Raw genomic sequence first — 27113 nt, forward strand, 5'->3', positions numbered from 1 at the left:
GTTTCAAAGGAAGCAGCTCCTCTCCCTCCCTTCCTGTCGGCCAGGGAGGAGGGAGGCTCTAACTGTGTTGCTTGGCTGCGTTGCTCACCGAATAAGGAGTCTTAAGAACGACGGGGGGGTGGAGCTTGCATGCCTTGTGCCGATCAAATCAGCTGCGTTGCCTGGGGACTTGCCTTTGCTCAGCGCTTCCCAGCGGAGAGGTGACGTTGGTTTTCCTTGCTGCATCCCCTTTGCTGGGTTGCTGCGCTGTGGGAACCGCCGCTTGAGGCTTCGTTTGGCTGCTGGCTGGGCTTTCTGCCTTTGGCTCGGAGGGGCTCAGAAGCTGAACATACCTGTGCTCCGAAAACCCCTTATTTTGGCTGCTGGTCCCTTATTTTCAAGGCTGCTGGTCCCTTATTTTCAAATCTGTAAGTTGACAGCTATGATGTTGGATAGAACTATATAGTTAATTGAAGCTTACTGTATAAAGCAGTTATTCTTGGATGTGTTTTAGGTTTGCAGAATTCATTTCCAAGATCAGACTGGTTGTTGTGGGGGACAACATTTTTATAGAAGCCAAACTTATAGTTGTGCTTGATTTCTTGCCGCCTCTTCAGGTGTTCAGAAAGCCACTCAACAGAATAATCAAGGCTGTCTAATTAGTACATACATTAGAGAACACCTTGTCCCAAAATGGAATAAACTGTAGAAAGGAGCTTGCTGCTGATATGTATTGGGATGTTATTCTATATGTATAAAAAGTAACATTTAAACTATTAATTATTTTATCTTGCAGCAAATTGACTATTTGGTGAGTCAGTATGACACTACCAAGAAGAAAGCACTTTCTGACCTTAATAGTAAGTATAATCAACAGCATTTCATTGGAGAACATAAAACTTTCCTTAGGGAAACCACTGTTCTCTCAATCTCAGCTCCCCTGCATGAAATTTGGAAACATTACAGCTGAAATACATCATATAAATTCTAAATACAAGTTATAATAACCAAGAAAATACTGGGGGGCCACTAGGGGGCGCATCGGAAGATGGCTGACAATAACATCTCTCCGACCCACACAAGGTAATTTGGAGGCTGTGATGGGGGTAATTAGCCTCCTTACCCCCCCCCAGGATGGTGGGGGGGGGACTGCCCTTGCCTGCTGTGCCCTACACCACCCCTGAATTTGTGGGGGTGGGGGCACTAGGCACAAAGCCCTCCTGTGGGATTCCGGCACTCCTGGACGCCGTCCCTGATTCGCATCACTAGCTGCAAGAACTTCAAAAGAAACAATTTGGATGAAGCTAATTGCACATATTTCAAGGAAGGAGGGGGAGTAAAGACTGCTGACAGAAGAGATCTCTGATAAAACAAGACAAGAATAAATCATGAGAAGATACGCCAAGATACGGTATGGCAAATGACTGATGGGGGAGGGGGAAAACTTTCCTTTCTTTCCTTATGTGATTAAACAAGAATCCCCTCCTCTCACAAGTCAGAAATGTCATTTTAAGGACTTAAGCTGTGGATTTAAGACTGTGTGGAGATAAACTTTCGAACCAAAGCATGTTTTAAGAAGAGCGTGGAATGTATAAGAGCTCTGAAATGACGCAGTTAAAAATGCTGTCGCCATATTGGGAAGCTCTGTCGGAGGTCTTGAGTCTGGGAGGAGAAATAGAGAAATAGAGCTGCTTTTATATTGTGGGTGAAACTCCTCAGAGGGACTTAAGAGCGACAGATCTGTAATTAATGATGGAAAGAGCGATGTTATCTATGAAGGCGATGATATATGGAAACCATCTCGATTTGAGGATTGGAAGAACGGAAAAATTCACACAGGATTATTATTATTGGTGTTTATCGGCTTAAGGAGACTATCAGAAGAGATCATAAAGAAAAAAGAGAAAATATATGAACAAGATGTGATGTGGAAACAGCAAGATAAGACTGGATAGAATTATGAACTCTGTTTGGACTGATTTGGTCTGATTTGGACATTAATGCAGTAGCAAGAATATGATCAGAATCTCCCTTCCGATCTTGAAAAATGTGTCCCCCCAACAAAATTTAAAATTCGACTTTGTAATTCGGAATTTATGTGATGTGATTTAATTTGATGTGATTGGCCGGTTAATAAAAATTATTTTTTAAAAAATAAATAACAAAAAAATACTGAAGTATTAAATAGCAGGTTTATGTGTTAACAGAACGAACCTAGGTTATTACCAAGATCTGAAACAAACTTGTGGTTGTAAGTGGATTATGTTAAACACCAAGAAAAATTATTTGGGTAATATCCAGCGAAGTTACCTGGAGTAAACCCATTGAAAACACATTGGACGTAAAGTTACTTGAGTCCATCAATTCCTGTCAGTCTATTCCACCTACGACTAACATTGAATATAATGAAACAACATTAGCATTGCTTTGCTCCAGTCGTGCTCAGTTTCAGCTAGAAAAGTAAATTCTTATCTGCTTTTTAAAGAAGGGATTCTGTGTGTGTTCCTTAGGGAATTCTCTAGCACAGCATGAAAGTCATACCTGAGCTCTTGGAATGGAGCGTATGCATGGATATTTTTCATGTGAGATAACAAGCAGGAGAGAACCACTAGCTACTGTAATTTTTATCATTTATTAGAATTTAGAATGCAAAACCTTGCCATTTTATATGAGCATATTCAAGGTGACTTGCAAGCATTAAAAAAACCACCTATTAAAATAAACAACAATAAAACCGTTGGGATAAAAGCAGCAAAAACTGCTAAAAACAAGTAAAGAGATTTTTTAAAACCATTAAAAGCACAGGGCAATCGGGTTAACTCTGACTGATGCCAGGTAAACATCTTTAGGGAGGGAGTTTGGGTTATATACCATGGACAAGAGCCTCATAGTTTGCACATTGCAGGATAAAACAGTGGTTCTCCAAATAAAGGCATTCTTCCCTAAAGTGGAACATGCAGTTGCTGGAGGAGAAATGAGATCTCCCCCAAATTTCAAGGTGGCAAAGACTTCAGGACAGGGAAGAGGCATCTGTCTTTATTCCTTTTGATCTTCATGATCAAACCTAAAAAATAGGGTGACCATGAGCAACTGAACTGCCATGCTTCAATAAACATGAGGTCTGTTCATACAGTTTCTCTTTAGAGCAAAGGCTCTTTTGGACATAACACTAAAAGGAAAATTTACCGTTGCAACCTACTGTTGCTTTAAGGTCCTAATGATGGGAGTACTGGCAGTTACCGTATTCTAGGTGGGTCATTTTAAGCTTAGGAAGTCTCTTCAGAAAGAGGAGGAAGAAATGCTTTTCAATGGTTTCTATCTCAAAAAGCATGAGGACGATACTTTGGTCAAACTAATGTTAGCAGCTTCGAGAACACTGTCCAGCCATCTTGTCCTCTGTCGTCCCCTTCTCCTTGTGCCCTCCATCTTTCCCACCATCAGGGTCTTTTCCAGGGAGTCTTCTCTTCTCATGAGGTGGCCAAAGCTTTAGGATCTGTCCTTCCAGTGAGCACTCAGGGCTGATTTCCTTCAGAATGGATAGGTTTGATCTTTTTGCAGTCCATGGGAGTCTCAAGAGTCTCCTCCAGCACCATCATTCAAAAGCATCAATTCTTCGGCGATCAGCATTCTTTATGGTCCAGCTCTCACTTAGACGATACTAAGGCAGCCAATACTCAACTGTCCTTCAACTGCAAATTGTGTCATGGTTACAAATAGCACTGCAACTTTTAAATCCAGTGCAATCAGATGACAGCACTCTTCCTGTTTCCAGTTTTTATTCTTGAATTTTTATGGGGGGAGGAATATAAAAGATACCAGCTCTGTGCAGTGTAAAATGTGCTAGTCCAGTCCACTAGCATTTAATCATTGCATGCCATGTTGGTGATGCCTGTGGTGATCACACAGGGTCCCCGGACGTTTCACCGTCTATTGATCCCTGTGCCACCACTTTATTTCACTCTGCCACCACCCAGGCCCTACCTGGTACAATACTGAGTCCAGTCAGGGTTAAATTGGAACATAAACTTTTGTTTATTTATTGCAGTTTAACAAGCCTGTGGTTTCATAAACAGTATCAGTCAATTACATTCATGGGGTGCCTATCCAGACCTATAACTTCCGCTACCTGCTCTCACTCACTAAACCACCTCTCAGATATTTACTTGTCTGCCTAGCCCCTAACTGTTCCTGACTCAGCCTATTTCACTACACTAACTCAACCTACCCACAAACTCTATCCCTATTCACTTCCACTCCAACCAACCTCCCAATGAACTCTTCCACGAACTCCCCCCAGAGCTGGTTTTATAGTCCCTCTGACTCCACCCCCCTGGGTCCTGATTGGGTAACCTGTTTAACTATTTCACCTCCAGCACTCTCATGTTAATGTCACAATGCCCAACTGTATCAAGCAGCCATTTTGATCGGATTATTTCTCCCCTTTTCTAACAGATGTTGGGCCTTTGCTTGGCAGAAGAGTCCAAGAGCAGCTGGCAAAGGAGGTGCGCCCTGCGCTCGATGGAGCCCTAACCATGGCAGGAGGTAAAGAGACCACTGTCATTGCCAGTCCACTTGTCCACTTCATAAGTTCTGATGGGAGCTTCTGCAATACGGCCGGGATCAACTCGTTTCACGCTCTCGGGCTCCCAAGTTGGTTGAATGGCAGCCCCAATGCAGCTTGGACTGCACGCACTTTGAAATATTTCTTTATGTGTACGTAATGTAGTCCCTTTGGATTAAAAATCCACAAGGTGGTCATTTATTGATTTTAATAAATTAAACTTTTAGGAGTGTGTGGCTGCTTAACCTTGCCTCACCTTTTCCCCGAATGGGATTCTGGAGGTGTGACTGTCACATCATGGGTTAAACCTGGCCCAATTGCCTTCTCAGTCCAGCCCACGGACGGCCCGCGAATCAGCGTGTTTTTACATGAGTAGAAGGTGTGCTTTTATTTAAAATGCATCTCTGGGTTATTTGTGGGGCATAGGAATTCGTTCATTTCCCCCCAAAAAATATAGTCCAGCCCACCACATGGTCTGAGGGATGGTAGACCGGCCCACGGCTAAAAAAGGTTGCTGACCCCTGGGTTAAACCCAGTGCTTTCTCCCCCCCCCCCTAAAAAATGTTTAGGGGTACTCTCATTTTGACTCAAGAAAATCACCATTTTATAGTTCAAATCTGGAAAAGTAAATACAGTAAATGGACAAAAGTACAGAGATTCACAAAATGTTTAGAGGTACGCATACCCCTGCGTTCCCCCCCCCCAGAAAAAAACATTGGGTAAACCGTTCTGAAACCTCTGGGTTTAGGGTGGTATATAAATTCAAATAACAATAACAATAATGGCAGTTTTGGGGTAGGTGGAGGAAAAGTTAGGGCTGGGCGATATCTGGTTTTCAACATTGCCATTTATCACCAGCTAAACATTGCCATATATTGATATATCACAATGTCTGAAATAAGGATGGAGCTATGAAGAGGCATTGGCTGGCTTCACAGTTTTCCCCACATCGTCATATCACAATACAGACTTCAAAATGGTTTTGGACAATACGCTTTCAAGGTGTTTGGAGACTTATGATCCCAGACCTGGTTCTTCTGCCAAAAACATAGTTCCAGACATGGTCTGTAGTAGTAGTAGTAGTAATAATAATAATAATAATGATAATAATAATAATTATTATTTATACCCCGCCCATCTGCCTGGGTTTCCCCAGCCACTCTGGGTGGCTTCCAACAAAATATTAAAATACAATACTCCTTCAGATATTAAAAGCTCCCCTAAACAGGGCTGCCTTCAGATTTCTTCTAAAAGTCTGGTAGTTGTTGTTCTCTTTGACATCTGGTGGAAGGGTGTTCCACAGGGCGGGTGCCACTACCGAGAAGGCCCTCTGCTTGGTTCTCTGTAACTTGGCTTCTCGCAGTGAGGGAACCGCCAGAAGGCCCTCGGCGCTGGACCTCAGTGTCCGGGCAGAACGCCGAGGGTGGAGACACTCCTTCAGGTATACTGGACCAAGGCTGTAATTAGACTCTATTCTGTATGGAGGTAATGTCCTGGTACAAGATACCTTAAATGGTTTTGTGTCAATGGAGAGGCATCTCTTTCTCTCTATGATTATTATTATTTTGCTGTGTGTTGGCAACTGTGTTTGTTGCATACCTCACCAAAACCTTTTCTCATCCTCCGCTCTTTGCTTTATTTCTCTGTTTGTCTTGAAGTCAAAGTGGAAAGGGCCATTAAAGGTAAAATATCACAAATGACTCGTGTTAAATGTCTTCCTTGTATAATCCCCCTTGTGCAGTTTGTTTCGTTGTCATCTTTCTTTTTTGTTCAACCCTTTATTGTTTTGGCTCCATAAGACAGATCCCAAAAGCAAAGGCTAACCAGTTATCAGCTGCAAACTATAGCTAATATACTCTGGGAAATAACTCTGATCTGGAGTAAGCAGGCTGTGGATTGAAGCTATAGGACTTGTAGTCTGTGGGTAATAACTTGTACACCAGAGCTTTTGTGTTGCGACACTGGAAAGAGGTTAGTTTAACCTCTGATTTGCTGGTAAAACTGCATTACTGTGTCGCAAAATGATGCATGCCATTAATGTGAAAAGTTTGGAAAGTTATGTTGTACAGATACAGTCGTACCTTGGTTTTTGAACAGCTTAGTTCTCGAACATTTTGGCTCTTGAACGCCACAACCCCAGAAGTGTTCCAGTTTGCGAACTGTTTTTGGAAGCTGAACGTCTGACGGGGGTTCCGTTTCTTCCAATTGGCTGCAGGAGCTTTCCGCAGTCAATCAGAAGCCACGCTTTGGCTTCCGAATGTTTTGGAAGTCGAATGGACTTCCGTTCAGCTTCCAAGGTACGACTGTGTATGGATAATGGGAGGGATGGCAAGCTAGCTAGAGTTCACAGGCAAGGGCACTGGTTTTGTTTCTCTTGCAGTAGGCAAGTTGGGTTTTGGCTGGCAATAAATTGGATGAACAGGAATGGGAGGAAAAACATTTTTAGGGTAACAAAAAATGGGGGGATGTTGTTTCCCTTCTTCGTGTTTTCCCCGGTGCAGACAATAGTTGACACTTAACAATGGTTGATGGCAATCGTGGCTTCTTGCCGCTTTAACCCTGATTAATATTGTGAAATGTCCAGTGAAACCATTTATTTTTGGATGAATCCCAGGGGGCATGCAAAGGAAGTGAGACTTGCCTGTCACTTTGCAGCCAGAGAGGCTAGAAAGCTGGTTAACACAACCACAGTTTATAAACACACTTCAAACCATTGTTTCATGTGATCAGTTGTTAATTGTGGATTAGATATTAGAAATGGATATAAAGGGGTTGTTCATGTTTCTGATTCCAATAAACGTAGCTTGTAATAATATGTTTATTTCAGTGGAAGTAGATATTGCAGCTTATTTGGCATCTAGAAGCTCCTTGAGCTTCCCTTGTTCCGCTACCCTTGAAAAGAGCTTGCTTGGCCCCACTTAGCAAGCAACCAAGCAGCAGAAAACTGCAGGGACAGTTTACTTGCCAGTAGACAAATTCAGGAGCGGGTCTTGAGGTTCCATTCCACCATCCCTTACCTGCTTTGTAAATGGCCATCCCAGAGAAACTGGTGCTAACTGGGGCTCTAGTAATAGAACATGATTAGAGGACTTTGGTAACAAATGTGGCTTGCGAATTTCAAGCTCTCCTTCCAGAACTGTGTTGTTCTCTTAATTGTAGTAATTGGTACCTTGATCTGGCAGTAGTCCTTTCTGTGTAGCTAGATGATGCACAAAGCTGGTGTCTGAGCCATATGGTAGGGTTGCCATATCTTGGAGAGCAAAAAAGAGGACAGCCTGAGTCGGGGAAAGAGATGTGCAGGTGTGAGGAGCCTCTGCATCTGGGGGCCTCGTCCCCCAGCTCGGGCTGGCAGCAGCTGTAGCATGCAGAGAAGCCCCAGCCCAAGCTGCCCAAGCCTGAGCCCACCCCCCAAATTAAAAAAAAAAACATCCTGTACATTTCCTTTAAAATGTAAAAATCCACCCGGATTGGAATGTTGCCCCCCAAAAAAGAAGACATGTCCAGGTTTTCCCGGACGTATGGCCACCCTACCATATGGCTAAAGTTCTTGGGTGTTTGTTTTTTTTTTTTGCATTCAATCATCGCAGCTATTCGAGAAACAAAGGAGGCTCTGGAGAACGTGAGCGTGTCTGTGGAGGTCTTGCAGGAGGGCACGGAGAGGCTGCATGCCAACCTGACAGATGTTAAAGAGCACCTGATCAACACCCTCGGGGATTCAGCTTGCACAGCTGCCCAGGCGGCATCCACCTGCAATGTCATCAGGAATTCCTTAGATCAGCTAAACATCAATGCCAACTTCAGCAAGGTAAGGGCGATATTCCATCAGCATTCCACCAGTTCTTCTCAGCAGCCTCATTCTCACTCGGAAGCCAGCCTTTTTTCTGGCCATTGAATGAATGAATGAATTTGCATGTCACCCTTTGTCTGAAGTTCTCGGCATCCAAAAAACACAAAACAAAAAAACAAAATGCTTAGTAAAAAATTGGAGCAACAACAAAACAATTGCTCCTCCCAGAAACACATTTAAAAGGCCATAGAATGTCAATCAGCCCAAGGCCAGGCTATGGAGAAACATTTTCACCTGGTGCCTAAAGATGTACAGTGGTGCCTCGCAAGACGAAATTAATTCGTTCTGCGAGTTTTTTCGTCTTGCAATTTTTTTTGTCTTGCGAAGCACGGTTTCCAAATCACCAAAGTCTTCAAAATCACCAAAGTCTTCAAAAAAGGCTACCACACTATGCTATGAGTTGCTCCTCGAAGTCACCCTGGGTATTAACAGTTTTAAGAAAAAGGAAACAAACTTGCAAGACGTTTTCGTTTTTTTCGTTTTTCATCTTGCGAAGCAAGCCCATAGGGAAATTCGTCTTGCGAAGCAACTCAAAAAACGAAAAACTCTTTCGTCTTGCGCGTTTCTCGTCTTGCGAGGCATTCGTCTTGCGAGGTACCACGGTATAATGGAGGCATCGGGCAAGAGAGAGACTTCCAGAAATGGGGAGCCACTGCAGAAAAGGCCCTCTGGATCTCTAATGGGGGAGGCACATGAAGAAGGGCTTCTGATGATGATTACAGAGTCCAGATCAGTTCACTCAGTCTATTCAGACTGACGGTAGGGCCTCATGTGACCAAGCACCTTTCCAGACAAAAATGCTCATTGGGATGTGGAAAGCAAGGTTCTGATGAGTAGGGGTGGTTCTCGTCTAACCTTCTCTCTGGTGTGCAAGTTTTTCCTTGACCAGAGAATGTTTTTTATGTGCAGGAAAACTCATGTGAGCCCCTATTTGCAGTCTGATGTGGTACGCCCCAGACATGGGTTTATCATGTCAGTGAGACCTAGGCCAGCATTAAAAAAGGTAAAGGACCCCTGACAGTTAAGTCCAGTCGCGAATGGCTCTGGGGTTGCGGTGCTCATCTCACTTTAACTGGCTGAGGGAGCCAGCGTTTGTCTGCAGACAGTTTTTCCGGGTCATGTGGCCAGCATGACTGAGTCACTTCTGGCAAACCAGAGCAGCACACGGAAACGCCGTTTACCTTTCCCCCAGAGTGATACCTATTTATCTACTTGCACTTTGACGTGCTTTCGAACTGCTAGGTTGGCAGGCATAGCACCTCCTTAAAAACACTCCACCCTTTAGAAAACTCTTCCATATTGATTTGCCTGCTGAAGAGCCTTTCTTCCTGGATAGCTCAGTCGGTAGATCTCAGGGTCGTGGGTTTGAACCCCATATTGGGCAGAAGATTCCTGCAAAAGATTCCTCACGGTCCCTTTCGACTCTAAAATTCTGTGATTCTATGTTGCAGCAGACTTGGGATCATATTTTAGAATGTATTCTCAGCACATGCAGGGCAGCTGACAAGTACACAACATGCCCAGTGCTTTTCAGGGGCTGGATATTGTAGGGGAAGTTTGGTTGTTGTTGTTTGCCATTATTTAACCATTTTTTGCAGGAGAGAAAAGCCCAAAGGATGATATTGGGGATTACAGTGAAGCTGAACAAATGATGCAAAGAACAAAGGAAGACTTGACTTTACAAAAAAATGATGCACAGACTAAAACTAACTTTAACATCTCTTTTCTTCCCTTCAGTTGCCAGGAGTGAATGCTCAACTTGCCAAAGTCAATGAAGTCCTTAAAACAGACCTCTCTAGTCTGGTTCAAAAGGTATGTTACTAGAAGGTATAAATCCATTTACTCTAATTACAGGGTAACACCTGGTGCTCAAGAAGCTGTCAAATTTTGCACCTTAAGAAAAGGTGTCAGCAAATAGATGCTCCGGGTAACTTTGTGTACCAAGGAACATAAGACAAGGGGAGGTACACAGCCTTTGTGCCAATGTTACACTTTCCTAAAGTAAAATTGGAGGCATGCCTTATTTATTAAATTTCTATCCCACCTGCTGATTCAGAAGGACTCCCATGGCAGCTTACAAAAAAAATAAAATAAAACTAAATTGGGGCTGTTTTATCTGCTCTGGTACTTACAGTGAGGGAAAAAAGTATTTGATCCCCTGCTTAATTTGCCCATTTGCCCTCTGATGAAGAAATGACCATAATTTTAATGGTAGGTTTATTGTACCTGTGAGAGACTGTGAGATCTCCTTGCTCAAGACAGCACATGTATAGGCTTGTCTGCAGTTTGCCACTGCACATCTGAATGACCCAGAGGAGAACTGGGTGAAAGTGTTGTGGTCAGATGAGACCAAAATCGATCTCTTTGGCATCAACTCAACTCGCCGTGTTTGGAGGAGGAGGAGGAATGCTGCCTACGACCCCAGAACACCACCCCCACTGTCAAACATGGAGGGGGACATATTATGCTTTGGGGGTGTTTTTCTGCTAAGGGGACAGGACACCTTACCCACATCGAAGGGACAGTGGACGGGACCATGTATCATCAAATCTTGGGTGAGCACCTCCTTCCCTCAGCCAGGGCATTGAAAATGGGTTGAGGATGGATATTCCAGCATGACAATGACCCAAAACATGCGGGCAAGGCAACAAAAGGAGTGGCTCAGGAAGAAGCACATTAAGATTCTGGAGTGGCCTAGCCAGTCTCCAGACCTTAATCCCATCGAAAATCTGTGGAGGGAGCTGAAGGTTCGAGTAGCTACACATCAGCCTTGAAATCTTACTGACTTGGAGAGGATCTGCAAAGAGGAGTGGAACAAAATACCTCCTGAGATGTGTGCAAACTTGGTGGCCACCTACAAGAAACGTCTGACCTCTGTAATTGCCAAGAAGTGTTTTGCCACCAAGTACTAAGTCATCTTTTGCAAAGGGATCAAGTACTTATTTCACTCATTATAATGCACATCAATCTCTGACTTTTGTCTTCTGGGTTTCTGGGGTTTTTCCTGTTGTTATTCTGTCTCTCACAGCTACAATAAACCTACCATTAAAATTATGGACTGGTCATTTCTTCGTCAGAGGGCAAACAGGCAAATTTAGCAGGGGATCAATTCCCCGCCCGCCCCCTCACTGTAGCATCAGACCTGGAGCCAGACACATTTAAATCTCCCACCTGCAGACAAGGGATGTGAATGGCAGGGCAGACACAATTGTGGATGCCTTTCTGTTGATGTTTAGAGTGTCAGTGCAATTGCTAGGCCTCTAAGTTATCTCTGAAATCCCCCCACGGGTTGCAACAAGGCATGCCAGCTTGACATACGTTTCCATAATCCACATAAGCAAAAATATGCATTCCATATAATACACAGGCAGTTCAGGGCAATGAAGCTCATAGATTCTTCAAAGAAGCATTATCCCTACACACCTCCAAGAATGCGTAAGCCTAGTATTCTATAATGATGTCTACTCATGTGATACCACCCACCCCACTGTGAAGACATGCTGGGAGAGCAAGCATGCACATGTCATTTGTGTGATTAGGCATCTGTGTGAGAACTGAGGTCTCCACATTGTTTGAAGTGTCTGATAGGAGAGAGAGGTGTTCTCTCTAGCACCATGGAAAGGCTGTCACTGGTAGCATGAAGCAGACGTATAGTGAGTGTGCATCAGCACTATGAAAGCTTGTGGTACAGTCTGATAGAATAAACCCAGCTTCCAGGTTAGCCCAGCTTCCTTTGCAAAAAGCTAACTTTAAAATGTGGTGATACAAACTTTTTGGATGTGGCCCTTTTAAAGGTAGAAACGAGCATACTGATATTTTGTTGTCAAGACACTGTTGGACATCTCGGTTTTTTATTCCAGGGTTATGCAGCATTTAATGACACACCTGATTTGGTGCTCAATCAGACAAGGAACATTTTATCAGGTAAGGAGGATGAGATGATTAGTTCTCCAGCTGGATTGGTTAAAATTATTGGCGTGAGCTATCATTTTAGTATCATCTATTTTTTAATTAGGGAGGTTCTTATCTAAATCAGAACTATTAAAGAGAAGCCATTAAAATATAGGTTACTCCTTGGGCAATGCTTAATCATAATATTGACTACTTTTTTATTGAAGAAGAGTATTTCCTTGATTGTGGTGGGTTGAGGGAGATCTTCACTGCATCAAGGCTATGGCAAAGGCTTCATTCCAGGGAAAGAAGAAGGAAGAGATGGATGGGTGGGTGGGTGGTGGAGGAGTCAGTAATCCAACCATGACTTCTTAGTAGGTGACCCAGGAGCAGTGGAATGCCATGACCTGAAACACTCTCCCAGCTAGGAGAGGAATTCATAGTCTAATCTACTCACAAGTGAGACTTTGTTGATAAGATGAAGGGAAGGGGCACCAAAATGTGGCTTAAGAGGGCTGACTGTGTCCATACAATGTAGGGAGAGGTCAAGGAGCTCTTTGGGTGAAGGCAATTGTGGAGGATGCTAAGTACCAGAAGGAACATGAATAATGTGGGAGGGGAGAGAGGGAAGGTTGGAAGAAGAGTATAAGGATCTTACTGTGGTGTGACAGTGGTGAGGTACACCCCCCCCCATCTTTGTACACTGACATAAGACCAAAAAAACACAATGGCTTCGCACTAGCATTCAGTCTTAGTGCAAGGTAAGGGTAAAGGGTAAAGGGACCCCTGACAGTTAGGTCCAGTCATGACCGACTCTGGGGTTGCAGCGCTCATCTTGCTTTAGTGGCTGAGGGAGCCGGCATACAGCTTCCGGGACATGTGGCCACATGATTAAGCCACTTCTGGCGAATCAGAGCAGCGCACGGAAGCGCCGTTTACCTTTCTGCTGGAGCAGTACCTATTTATCTACTTGCACTTTGACGTGCTTTTGAACTGCTAGGTTGGCAGGAGCAGGGACCAAGCAATGGGAGCTCACCCCATTGTGGGGATTCGAACCGCCGACCTTCTGATCGGCAAGTCCTAGGCTCTGTGGTTTAACCCACAGCGCCACCCACGTCCCTTCAGTCTTTGTGTAGGATCCCTTAAATCATGGGTGGCAATTTTCTCAATTTTCAGTGGCCATTCTGGTCTCTAGATAGTGGTTCAGAGGCCAGAGGTCAGCCTTCATAATATAAAGCATATGCTAGCCAAGAATGTAGATGGGAGGAGAAAGTGGAATATGGGCAGACGTAGCCCATCTCGAGGAGGTTCCTTGCCTCAATTCTTCTTGCACCCCATGCCGTCTAGCGGCTGCTACCTCTCCTCCAAGGAAGAACCCAAACCTTCACTTTGGAGAAGATGGGAAGGCTGCAACCCCAGGAGGAAAATGGCACTCTGTGCAAAATGGGTAGCCTGCTGGGGACATGCCAATCTTTGTTGGAGCCTCTCTGGCACCTGCTCTTCTCTTTCTCTTCCCCAAGGCATAGGGACTTCTTTATAGCTTTGCTCTGGAGAAGAGGGGACACAGGTGGCACTGTGGGTTAAACCACAGAGCCTGGGACTTGCTGATCAGAAGGTTGGAAGTTTGAATCCCCGCCACGGGGTGAACTCCTGTTGCTCGGTCCCAGCTCCTGCTAACCTAGCAGTGCGAAAGCACGTCAAAGTGCAAGTAGATAAATAGGTACCGCCCTGGCGGGAAGGTAAATGGTATTTCTGTGCGCTGCTCTGGTTCGCCAGAAGCGGCTTAGTCATGCTGGCCACATGACCCAGAAGCTGTACGCCGGCTCCCTCGGCCAATAAGCGAGATGAGCACTGCAACCCCAGAGTCGTTCGCAACTGGACCTAACAGTCAGGGGTACCTTTACCTTATGCTCACAACCAATATTAACTTACCATGCTAACATTCAGAAGTTCATGGATGTTGAAAAGGTTTTCCAGGTGAAAACCTTTTCCAACTGGATCTAATGGTATGGGGTCCCTTTACCTTTACCTGGAGAGGAGAGACTGCCTCACCCACAAAAGAGGGCTGGCATTAGCACTCTCTGAGAGTTGAACTGTTGGCAAATGTTTTTCAGGACACAAATGCAAGACTGTTTGTCCATTTCTAGCAAGAGGGGGCTCATAGCTTAGGAACATGGGCGCCATAGGCATAACACTGTTTACAAGTAGGCACATGTAGAAATGATATACATGTCACAAATGAAACCTGAAGAAATATAGACTATCTCTTAATAATTGCAGGTTTCTTCCTTTTGAGTTAAGCTCTGCACTAACCCATAAATGTTCCAGAACTAAGCTCCCAAGCACTATTAAAATAGCTAACATGCTAGCGTTTTCCAGATGGGCATGGGTTGGTGTATCCAGAGTGCGAAAATATTTATTAACCTCTCTCAATTTTTATTCTTGCATTGTGGACCTGTTCTACCAATATAACCAGCCGTACCTTGTAAGTTTGCAAAAAGCAATTCACAGTATGTATATATTCATATGGCATACTGTGTAACTCATCAAGAAATGCCAAGCTTCCCCCCCCCCACCCAAAATGTCATGTTCCTCCTTAATTTTTCAACCTGGGGGACTTTCAAAGCAAGATCATTATTTCTCAGTTACTATTAATATGCATTAAGCTTTAATAATCTTCATGCACCTGTACCTGAGAAGGGGAGTAAAAGCAAAGGGCAGAATTCTAACAAAACTAAGCTTGTGAAGCACCATTGTTTTCATTCTTCCCATTGAAATTATTGGGACTTGAAACTGTTCAGCACTGGGTGAAGACAGACATGACCTGTATAGAGTGGTGGGAACAACGTTGGAGGTAGAAAGGCCTACATTGGCTCCCAGTACGTTTCCGAGCACAATTCAAAGTGCTGGTGCTGACCTTTAAAGCCCTAAATTGCCTCGGTCCAGTATACCTGAAGGAGCGTCTTCAGCCCAGACACTGAGATCCAGCGCCGAGGGCCTTCTGGCGGTTCCCTCACTGCGAGAAGTGAGGTTTCAGGGAACCAGGCAGAGGGCCTTCTCGGTAGTGGCGCCCGCCCTGTGGAACGCCCTCCCACCAGATGTCAAGGAAATAAACAACTATCCTACTTTTAGAAAACAGCTAGAGGCAACCCTGTTTAGGGAAGTTTTAAATGTCTGATGTTTTAATGTATTTTTAATCTTTTGTTGGAAGCCGCCCAGAATGGCTGGGGAAACCCAGCCAGATGGGCGGGGTATAAATAATAAATTATTATTATAATTATTATAGAAGTTGACTCCTTGCGAACCCAGACACAGCACCCCCTCCCCCAGAAGCCATTGGCCCGTCCCACCAAGGCCGCCATGGATTGGCCAGAAATTTCAAAACTGGGTTTGGCGGGAACCCAGCAGGCACTGTGGCGGCCCAGGGGCAAATATGGCGTGGCTTTGGGAGGAGGGGGAATTGCCACACCAGGTCACAACTGCCACCCACCCGTTTACTGGGTAAGCGGCCGTTTCTGATTAACATACATTGTGAGCCATTTTCCATGTGGTTGATTTTTAAAAGGGGGAAGCCAGTTGTACAGTCATACCTCGGGTTACAGACGCTTCAGGTTGTGTGTTTTCGGGTTGCACACGGTGCCGAACCCGGAAATACCAGAACGGGTTACTTCTGGGTTTCGGCGCTCGCGCATGCACAGAAGCACTAAATCGTGCTTTGCGCATGTGCAGAATCGTGAACCACGCATGCGCAGACACAATGCTGCAGGTTGTGAATGCTGCGGGTTGCGAACGAGCCTCCCGTACAGATCACGTTCGCAACCTGAGCATCCACTGTAGTTGATATTGATATAACTCAGTCCCTGAAGCAGTCTCCCAGTTATTCACGTTGGTTTTTCATTAGAGCTGATGAATTGAACGCATGTGCACACGTGTGTTATATAAAAATACTGGAAGACAGATAGATTTTGATTCACTGCTGTTCATCTTCTACACATCCCCTTAAATATGTCTGTCTGTCTGTCTTCACACTTGGTCTGACTTGTGTCCCACGCTTACAATGGATTCAGTGCAGATGAATAAAATAAGTGACAGCAGTTCCAAGTACTTTACTTCTCAAATAGAATGATTATGGCATGTTATCTCAGTGAAAAGAGATATACCTCGATTTGGGGGGCATGTAAACTCTAAGATTTCATGTAGAGACACTAAATTTTTGAAATGGGGTTCATTTTGGCATATGTTGACACAATGGTTGGATTTTAAAATTCAAAATTACTTTTAATGCATATTGAAAGTCACGGTTGCCCATTCTTTCCATCATAGGAACTTTAAACAGTGTGCTTATACTCCTTTCGCATGATATTGTTTTTCCAACAAAGTGGCATTAGATAGCTTTAAAAATATCTGCTGCTATTGTGTAGGCATTAGGGATGAAATTTATCATGTTTGTTGCACAGACTGATTGAAATCATTAGGAATTTAAAAGCAGCCAACGTTCATTATTTCCGTTTTCTGAGGTGGGGCTTAACGCAGCGCTCACTCTATGTGGCCGGATTACTTGTTACTTCCAGACACAACTCTCAGCCCACAATGAATCTCCCTGTCTTGTGGTCCCACCCAATGCTGGGTTGAGAAAGTGGTAAACTGGGCTATGCATTGTTTGCATACGTTAACTGTTTTTATTACTATTATTGGATGCTTAATCAGAGATTGTGTGCAAATAAACATGGTACAACCCAGTTCATGTATTACATTCTAGACTGGGTGAGGATTGCATGCATATCCGAAATGTGGACCAGATAGAGATTTCTCTCTAGAAAGTAAGAGGCTTATGGCAAATTGGGATTTGTTATGTGCTGAAGTTCTCACCCTGGGCCAGCAGGGGGATACTGTAGATAGTTCAGATCCACATATGCAAATAAGGGATCGAAAGTGACGTTCAGTGATTTCGCTCAGTGTTTCAGCTCAGTGATTCAGCTCCGCTCAGAGGGTGGCTGCATCTGGCTCTGCTCTGTTGTCCATCCATCCCATCCTCGTCGCCAGTGTTAAGTTGTGGGTGAACATATCAGACGACACAGCGATTCTTCAAACAGCTCTTGTTTATTCACAGGCCAGAACTGAACTGAAGGGTTCAGCCAGCCTGCTTATATAGAGCTCCACTAGAACGCAACAGTAACCATTTTATGTAACTATCCAATCACTGAACGTCACTATCGATCCCTTATTTGCATATGTGGACCTGAACTATCTACAGTATCCCCCTGCTGGCCCAGGGTGAGAACTTCAGTACATAACACCTTTCAAGTTTTTAACCTGGCGATTATAATACTGAAACTGCCTAGAGAAGACACTCTGTTCTTTGGTCTGGTCTCACTGAAGTGAGAAATCTGTGTCTGGGCTGTACAACCTCAGGAGATTCACACACACACACACACACACACACACACACACACAGCAATCTGAAGTGGAATATCCCAGACACAGGTTTACCAGTAGACCACAGTTTCAGTACACAGAAGCAGGAAACTGTGGCTTGCATCAACATGTGCTACATTTAGCACTACATTTGTATGTATGTTTTGTGTGTGTGTGTGAGAGAGAGATAGTGCACATTAAAACGCCATTTTACATTGTATTTGTGGCTTGCTTTTTTCAGTTTCATGCTTCTCTTCATGCCTTATTCTGTTGCCTAGAGCTGCAATCCAACAAGCTTTTTTTTTAGTATGTGACAAATCGTTTTATCTTGTGTAGCCTTATAATAATCATCATAAACACACTCATTTATTTCAGATATTAAAAATGTACTGGAAGCTGTTGGTTCAAATATCACAAGCTTTACTAAAATGCTTCCCATCCACAAGATAATAGCAGACTTCACCCTATATCTTACTCAGGGGGAGACATATGCTCAAGAATATTTTCCAGTGGTGGAGCAGTATGATTTCTACAGGTACGTAATACTATCTGAATATTGATGCACAAAGGCCACACTGCAGTGAGTGTGCCGGCTCACATCCACATCATACATTAAAACACTTGCACCACTTAGCAGGCATGACTTCTCTCAAAGTATCCTGGGAGCTGTAGTTTGTTAAAGGTGCTGAAAACTGTATCTGTGTGCAGTGTCTCCTAGCAACTCTCAGCACCCTTAACAAACTTTTCTTCCCAATATTCTTTGGGGGAAGCTGTGAGTCTTGTAAGTGGTAAAAATGCATAGTGCGAGCACTGGGGATTAACACCAGTAAAACTGATACTAAACAGGTGACTGACAACTCAGCTGTACCACTGCAAATACAATGTTTTAAGTGTGTTGTAAAGTGCAATGTACAAATGTGACACCTGATGGCGATGGTGAGCTATGGCAAATTCAATATATTTTTCAAAACTTTTTTTAAAAAGCATTTTCACAGCGGTTTTTAATATGTGTGTAGAGTCCACCTTATACACAGTGTGGTGAAGGTGTCTAGTAGGGTTGTGGATTGGCTCTGTATATATCCCAAATCACAAAGCAAATCTGGGTGTCTTAGGGAAGACTTTTGTGTTCCCAAATTGGATTGTGCTATGAACAAGATGTGTTCAGGGAGTCCCCAACCCTCTGAATAGCTTTCTTTCCTTGGTTTATCCAAAATTTTGGAACACACAACCTCCCTCCACCCCCAGCTTTCCCGTTTTCTTTTCTGATACACGAAACCTAGGTAACTGGGTAAATGCACATATCTCAATGAGGGTGTGGAAATCTTATTTTGGTGGATTTTTCCAGTGCATTCCAGTCACAGTGATTAAGAAGTAGGGGGTGCTGAAGTAAATAAACAAAGCAGATTCTGTCACCTTGTATATATATTTTTCTTCTTCCCATCTCATTTTAGGTTGTAAGACTCCAATATAAGCTTACTAAAGCTGCTTTGGGGCTAAATTAGAGTCTTCCAGTACTAGAAATTCAAGGACGCACCAGTGACATGTTTTTTTGAATGTTTAAATGTTTGCATGCCTTTCTTCACCAACACACAACTGCTTTCTAGCTTGTAGGTTTTCTTGACCTGGATCTGTGTTTAATTTGCCCACTGCCATGCATGTTAATGTGACAATTGTATTTTTATTGATTTGTCTAGGTGGCTGGGTTGCTTAATTCTCTGCTGCATGGTGATATTGATCCTTGTGTTTTATTACCTGGGGTTGTTATGTGGTACCTGTGGTTATGACAAAGATGCCACTCCAACAACGAGAGGCTGTATCTCAAACACTGGAGGAAACTTCCTGATGGCGTGAGTCCTTCTTGTTTGTTTCAGAGTTCTCCCCAGCCTTACACTGTCTATAACATTAGTGTCTCGCATGAAATATAACTGATCTGTAGCGAAGATTCTATGAACGGAAAACAGACAGCTTATGTACTTTTGTAATAACAAGAAAAATCTTTAATGAAAACATAAAAAACAAAGAATGTCACCAGATTAAGAAGGCTGCATTGACAAAATAAGTTTGGAGACAAAAAGAAAGAAAGAAGGAAAGAAAGAAAGAAGGAAAGAAAGAAAGAAAGAAAAAGAAAGAAAGAAAGAAATCCTTTTTTGCACCAATGTATGTTCTCAATATGGCGTGTGAGCTTTTGAATTCCTTCCTGAGGCAGGATATTAAATTATTTTAAAAATTAAAGGTCTTTTAAGCACACACTGTTGATCCTTTAGAGACATAGCTGTCAACCATCCCTTATTTGGCGGGAAAGTCCCTTATCCCAGCGCACTGTCCCACTGCTGTCCCTTATTGATGATGTCCCTTAAATTTCCCGGGTTTCAAAGGAAGCATCTCCTCTCCCTCCCTGCCTGCCGGCCAGGGAGGAGGGAGGTTCCAACTGTGTTGCTTGGCTGCGTTGCTCACCCAATAAGGAGTCTAAGAACGACTGGGGGGTGGAGCTTGCATGCCTTGTGCCGATCAAATCGGCTGCGTTGCCTGGGGACTCGCCTTTGCTCAGCGCTTCCCAGCAGACAGGTGATGGTGGTTTTCCTTGCTGCATCCCCTTTGCTGTGTTGCTGCGCTGTGGGAACCACCGCTTGAGGCTTCGTTGGGCTGCTGGCTGGGCTTTCTGCCTTTGGCTTGGAGGGGCTCAGAAGTTGAACATACCTGTGCTTGGAAAACCCCTTATTTTGGCTGCTGATCCCCTATATTCGAGGTTGCTGGTCCCTTATTTTCAAATCTGTAAGTAGACAACTATGTTTAGAGAGCTGACTGAATTCCTAAAAAGATGGTGAGAGAGCCCTCTGCAGTCTAATGGCATTAAAACATGAGCCTTTCTAAAATATCTGATCTTTATACAGAGTAATGGAGGATACGTTGGAGAAAGTTAGTGTGGGTTCATGTGTCACAAATGATATTGTTTAGATGTGCATGCTGTTTATACAGACTTAAACATGTCACATGTAAATGTGACCAATATTTGCTTGCAGGCGCTTGTACCATACAGGTATGCTTGTCTGAGAACTCCAGGTGACTGCTCCATGTACACTTGGTGATAAAACCAAGCTTGCTGTCGTGTGATTTATAAAGGGGCCCTTAGATGTGAAGAATTAGATCTGAAGAATTAGAAGAAAAAGGGGGGCAGAGATTAGAAAAAGCTCTATAGTGTCTGATCTGGCTAATTTCTTTAACAGAGGAAAGAATATTGAATCCTATTGCTGTGATGAAACTGCCTTTGGCAGCAAGCAACTATTTTTAAACCATCCTGGGAACTGAAGACTTCAAAAAAGCTAATGCTAATTAGGGTATAAAAGGAGTGTTTCACTGCAGTCTCTAAAGCAAACCTGTTTGAAGCAGGCGTTTCAAAATCCATCTGAAGTCTCAAAGGAGGAAATCGAAAAGTGGGTGGAAGAGGGAACTTTTAAGCTGTTCCTGAAAGATTATTCTAATGCTTCCCCCACCCTGAGGGGTCCACTTATGGGAAAGTACTAAGGCTGCAATCCTAACCCCATTTACCTGGGATTAAGCCCCACTGAATTGAGTGGGACTTACTTCTCAGTAGACATGGCTAGAATTGCACTATAATGCTGTCATCTTCACTTGAAAGGACAGATTGCGCCGATTCCAACCCAAAGTCTGGAAGTTCTTGGTTCCTGTTACTCGAAAGCTACACTTGCCCCCAATGTTCTGATTTGCCTCCTTGTTTTCACAAATTCCCATCACAGTTGACACTCTTCCCCAAACTGGAATGGGTCTCTGTGTGTGACAGATACAACAAATACTTGCTCGTGTGAGCTTATATGACAGCAATCTTTGCTAGGAATGCTATGGTATAAATTTGTGTGGCATGCTTGTTTTATTAAGAATCACTTTGCTTGTCTTTGTTTTCCTTGTCATGATTCAGTAAGTTGATTTTAGTTGGTCCTTTTCAAATGGCTCTTAAACCAACTCATATGATGTATTATTATTTTCCCCCTTGTTTTCTTTCAGCGGAGTTGGATTCAGTTTTCTTTTCTCCTGGGTTCTGATGCTAATAGTAGTGGTCACTTTCATTACGGGAGGAAATATGGAGAAGCTTGTTTGTGAACCATTTGAAGACAGGAGTTTATTCAAAGTAAGATTCCTCATATCAAGGCCATTAAGTGATCAACAACAATGAAAAAGCACACTGAAGTCAGTATTGCCTTAGATATCATAACTTCAATGTTTACCTACACTAGATAATCATTTATATTTACATAGTGCTGTTTTTTGCTTAAAGCACTTCCTCTACATCTTGTTATCCCATCAGCAGTGCTATAGGGTAAATTAGTAGTATTATCACCCTGTTGCAGTTTGGTGAATGGACCTGAGAGAGAGAGAGAGAGTGTGTGTTGTTCCTAGCAGAGGTGAGATCTGAACTTGGACTCTCAGGTTCCTACTTCAGTCTCTTTATAGCACCCCTTAGTTGCTGTCAACTCAGAAGTTAGTCTCATTGAATTCAGTGGAACTTACTCCCAGGTAAGTGGGTATAGGATTGTAGCCTCGTCATCTTATACCATCATCATAGTATAATCTGGTATAAGATGCTTCCTGTGTCCCTAATTGGTTTCTAATTGGCCTCAGTGCACATCTTAGTGACTATAATCTAGTCACTGTCAATTCTAGGTCACACTTAGGATACATAACAGTGAAGCCTGGGCTGCAAAATAAATCTAGATTAATAACACATTCCAGAAGGGTTGTTATAGACCATGTCCAAAAATTGCATTGTTTAAAAGTGCCAGTACAGATCGATGACTGGTTATAATTTTTAGTGGGGCCAAGCGAAACTGAATTTCAAAAGAAGTCTTCTTTCAGGTCAGAAGAGGACAATTCAAAAATTACATTTCTCCAGATCTCCAAGTCCATTCTGTCATTTGTAGATCCTTTCCCAGTTTTTTCACGAAATTTTGGGGAAGCTCAACAGCAAAGAATAAATTTGACTTACCAGACTTTTCACCTAAGCTGAGGGTTTTCTCTTTCTTAAATTGTTAAATTTCCTAAGCAACAATAAAATGTGCCTCACTTGGTCATAGCAAAGTCTTTCTGGTCTCATGGCCTTCATATCATCTAAAACTTCTCATATCCTAAGACATTATTATTTTTAATGAGTTCTTAATCAGTCTAAACTAGGTGATCAGATTATAGAAAAGGAGTGTGTTACCTATTTGCTTATAAAACTTTGCAGCCCCAGGTACTAAAACCAAACTCAGGATTGGTTTAAGTCTATAACCAACTAAGACATGAATAGATTGTGCATGATTTCTCTAACCTTAAGGTCCATGGTTTTTCTTGAAACCAAACTACAGTAGACTCAAGAAATCACATGAGATGCTTCAATTTTATATGTAAAGCTCTCAGAATTGCGATGTAGAGAAAAAGAACATTGGTTTTTTCGTTGTTTTCCAGGTTTTGGATACACCATATTTGCTGAATCAGCAGCTGAAATACTATCTTTCTGGAATCATTTTAAAAAATCCAAACATTGACTTGACATTTGAAAAAGTTTACAGGTAACTCTGCATGCATTATGATATAAACAAATGCAGCTATGGCTTATTTGAAATTTTGCACTGCTACACGATTGAAGCTCATTGACTAAACTGAGGTTTACATGTTTCAAAATGTCACTAAAACTGCCTTTTTCTGAGACCTCCTCTTTTCCTGTCTTGGGCTGCAACTCCCTTGCCATATCATTTATTCTGTTATCACCAGGTTGGGCACTGTTTTCCTTTTGGGAGAAGACAGAGGCAAAGTAGATATTGAGCAGTTCCACCATTTCTCTGTCACACAATAGTATTTCTCTGTCTTCTCCATGCAGATTTACTTACTTGTTCTTCCTCCGTAATTTTGGCTCTATAAGACTCACTTTTTCCCTCCTAAAAAGTAAGGGGAAATGTGTGTGCGTCTTATGGAGCGAATGCAGGCTGCGCAGCTATCCCAGAAGCCAGAACAGCAAGAGGGATTGCTGCTTTCACTGCACAGCGATCCCTCTTGCTGTTCTGGCTTCTGAGATTCAGAATATTTTTTTTCTTGTTTTCCACCTCCAAAAAACTAGGTGTGTCTTGTGGTCTGGTGCGTTTTATAGAGCGAAAAATACGGTAGACAAAAAGCCACCATTTTTATTATTTTTAACCTCTTTTTGCAAGTCTGGACTCGTTCTGAGCTTTAGCTCACCTGACCTCCCTGCAATTGTTGGCTACTTGTGTATTCTCCTCCTTCATCATCTTCCATTTCTTACAGATGCCCTCCTTTAAATCTGTGCTCTCTCTCACATACGCAAAAGGAAGAAAAATCAGCCAAGTACATATACGTCAGAAGAGTGTATCAATAATAAAAATAGATTTATTGCCGAATCTGATTTCCTCATATTATTTCAACATAAATTAGTAGGACTCCTCCAGGTTTAGATGGGAATCAGCAAGGACAGAAAAATTGGGGTGGGGGGGAGTCTGTAGTGGACTGAAAGGAAGTCTAAGAAAATTCTGATTTTTTCCATAATGACTGCTTCAATGCTTTTTTAAAAAAAATTATGTTGATTTTTTTTTAAAAAAACTATTTTTGTGCCCCTGCTTTGCTGGTGCCCTAAGCATATGCATAGACTGCCTCTTGTGTAATCCAGTACAGTGGTGCCCCGCAAGACGAATGCCTCGCAAGACGGAAAACCCGCTAGACGAAAGGGTTTTCCGTTTTTGCGTTGCTTCGCTAGACGAATTTCCCTAGGGGCTTGCTTCGCAAGACGAAAAAGTCTTGTGAGTCTTGCCATTTTTTTTCACTCCCTCCCTTTTTCTAAGCCGCTAAGCCGCTAATAGCCTTTTAGCCGCTAAGCCGCTAAGCCTTTAATATCCGCTAAGCCGCTAATAGGGTTGCTTCGCAAGACGAAAAAAACGCTAGACGAAGAGACTTGCGGAACGGATTATTTTCGTCTTGCGAGGCACCACTGTACCGCTGGCAGACCTCCACAACATATTGCAAACTGATTAACTCCTTTCTGTTTCAAAAGAGGTGGTATAGGGGTTTTCCAGGGAGGTCTGGTTGTGGATGTTTGTGAAACACAAGTGCTCCTCAGCCACCTGGAAATAGTTCTCAAGGACACCATTATTTCTCACAAGTGCATTTGTATATCTGGCATCCTTATCTAAAAAGGGGGATTTTTGATGGCCAATGTTGCCAGCTATTTTTGTTAACCTGTTGGTGTTTATTTTACATGTGTCTTTAGTGACTGCAAGGAAAACAAAGGCCTTTATACTACCCTGCGCCTGGAAAACCTTTTCAACATCCATGAACTTCTGAATGTTAGCATGGTAAGTTAATATCGGTTGTGAGCATAAGGTAAAGGTAAAGGCACCCCTGACCGTTAGGTCCAGTCGTGAACGACTCTGGGGTTGCACGCTCATCTCGCTCTATAGGCTGAGGGAGCCGGCATTTGTCCACAGACAGTTTCTGGGTCATGTGGCCAGCATGACTAAGCCGCTTCTGGTGAACCAGAGCAGCGCACGGAAACGCCGTTTACCTTCCCGCCAGAGCGATACCTATTTATCTACGTGCACTTTGACATGCTTTCGAACTGCTAGGTTGGCAGGAGCAGGGACCGAACAATGGGAGCTCCCCTTGTCACGGGGATTCGAACTGCCGAACTTCTGATCGACAAGCCCTAGGCTCTGTGGTTTAGACCATAGTGCCACCCGTGTCCCGGTTGTGAGCATAACCTATCGTATAATGGGTACTTTAGTGCTGAATGTCTGCAGTCTTCTTTTAAAAATAAATAACTTAGGTCTTACCTGGATTTAGTTTATTTGTTCAGCCCGCCCGCCCATCCACTCCTCAGCTGATGTGTTACTTTTGCTGCCCCTCTGGTTGAGCTGAGTGCCATATTGATGAAAAATCAGCCCAAGCCAGCAGATCATGGGCAGGAAACCTCTTTCAGCCAAAGGCCTGCCTTCCTTCCTGGACAGCATTCCAGGGGCTGCAAGCCTGTAGAGCAGCCTTTCTCAACCTGTGGGTCCCCAGATGTTGTTGGACTACAACTCCCATGACCCCTAGCTAGCAAGGCCAGAGCTCAGGGATGATGGGAGTTGTAGTCCAACAACATCTGGCATGTCCAAAGTCTGCTCTGGGGGCCTAATCCGGCCCACCAGTTGATTTAATCCGGTCCCCGTGGCAGTATATGTTCTGGAGTAAAATCCTAAAAACAGCTCAACAACTTTTGGGTAAAATCGTAAAGAAAGCTCAGCAACTTCAATCCTAAAAAAGCCCAACAGCTTTGGGGTAAACTTCAATCCTAAAAAAACCTCAGTAACTTTGGGGTAACTTTGTTCAGCCCTCATACATGTACACTTCATCAAATCTGGCCCTCTTTGAAAAAAGTTTGGGCACCCCTGAATTTTATAGTGACGGCCATTTCTGGCCATTTCTGTACACTAGTTACTCACTGAGTTTTGTCTGGATGAGGCAATAGAGTCCTGATTTAATAGAATAGGATCTGGGTACTTCATAGCCTGTAGAAGAGAATACATTTTTACATACAGTAAATAAATATTTGTTAATAGAAAAGAAGCGTAACAGAAGGCCTAGCACAGCGCTTTCCTGCAGGAATAATTTAAAAATAATATAAAATGAAATGATGCATTCAGAAAAAAATATTTCCTATCTGCAGTCTCAAGTGGTGATATTCTGTTTATTCATTTCGGAATGTTTTGTCATGTCTTTCTTCCATGAAACACTCAAGGCAGTTAAAAAAATCAATAGAACAGAAAATGACAAACAATAACTTTACCACACTAGTTCTGCTGCATGTCAAGACGAAAGCTGTGCGTGTCTCAAATGAGAAGCTGGCAGTAGGGATTGTTCCACTTGCTGTTGTAAATGTTCTAACGTTTGGTGAGAGCTGCTTCCTCCTGCTTTTGTCTCCTATAGTATGCAGAAGATGTATCTCTGAAAATCAAGCACATTAATATAAATCTAAGCAATATAGTCTTGCTTGATGAGAGGGGAAAGGAGAATTTGATGAATTTCAGTTCCTCGGGAATAAATGAGATAAACTTTGCAGCATATCTGTCAGAGGTAAGACAATGAGGAGGTAACTTCTGTTTTCATGTGGTGTAGAGAGTTTTTTTCCAACCCCCCACCCCAGTAAATACAGGTATTTGACACCAAGGCATGCCTTTTAAAGATATAAGCGCTCACCTGCATATACTCATCTCAAACTGCAATGAAATCACCATAAACCTTTGAAGCAATTGATTTAAGCTCTGTGTACTAGTGCTCCCTAGTGTGGCTTGAGGGAATGGCTAGTTCACCATGAGAAATAAATTCAGTATTGAATACACCTATTGGACTTTGGGTGTGCACCTTTTAGACACCTGCAAG

At 43.1% G+C, this 27113-nt stretch overlaps 1 protein-coding gene across 11 annotated transcripts in view; it reads left to right on the forward strand.

The window, feature by feature from the left end:
* Positions 1-27113, forward strand: part of PROM1 (prominin 1) — a gene marked incomplete at its 3' end in the record, with an annotated part of 111549 nt that overhangs the window by 65466 nt on the left and 18970 nt on the right. For all 11 annotated transcript variants that reach the window (XM_082237350.1, XM_082237356.1, XM_082237352.1 and 8 more), the window contains 11 exons: positions 776-839; positions 4432-4521; positions 8128-8345; positions 10125-10199; positions 12248-12311; positions 18069-18228; positions 19388-19540; positions 21714-21837; positions 23154-23257; positions 24964-25048; positions 26661-26807. In XM_082237350.1, the coding sequence (XP_082093476.1) occupies positions 776-839; positions 4432-4521; positions 8128-8345; positions 10125-10199; positions 12248-12311; positions 18069-18228; positions 19388-19540; positions 21714-21837; positions 23154-23257; positions 24964-25048; positions 26661-26807 (1284 nt within the window). The remainder of the gene's footprint in view (positions 1-775; positions 840-4431; positions 4522-8127; positions 8346-10124; positions 10200-12247; positions 12312-18068; positions 18229-19387; positions 19541-21713; positions 21838-23153; positions 23258-24963; positions 25049-26660; positions 26808-27113) is intronic.

The sequence above is a fragment of the Podarcis vaucheri genome (genome assembly GCF_965113315.1).
Source record: "Podarcis vaucheri genome assembly, chromosome: 9".
In the NCBI taxonomy this organism is placed as follows: domain Eukaryota; kingdom Metazoa; phylum Chordata; class Lepidosauria; order Squamata; family Lacertidae; genus Podarcis; species Podarcis vaucheri.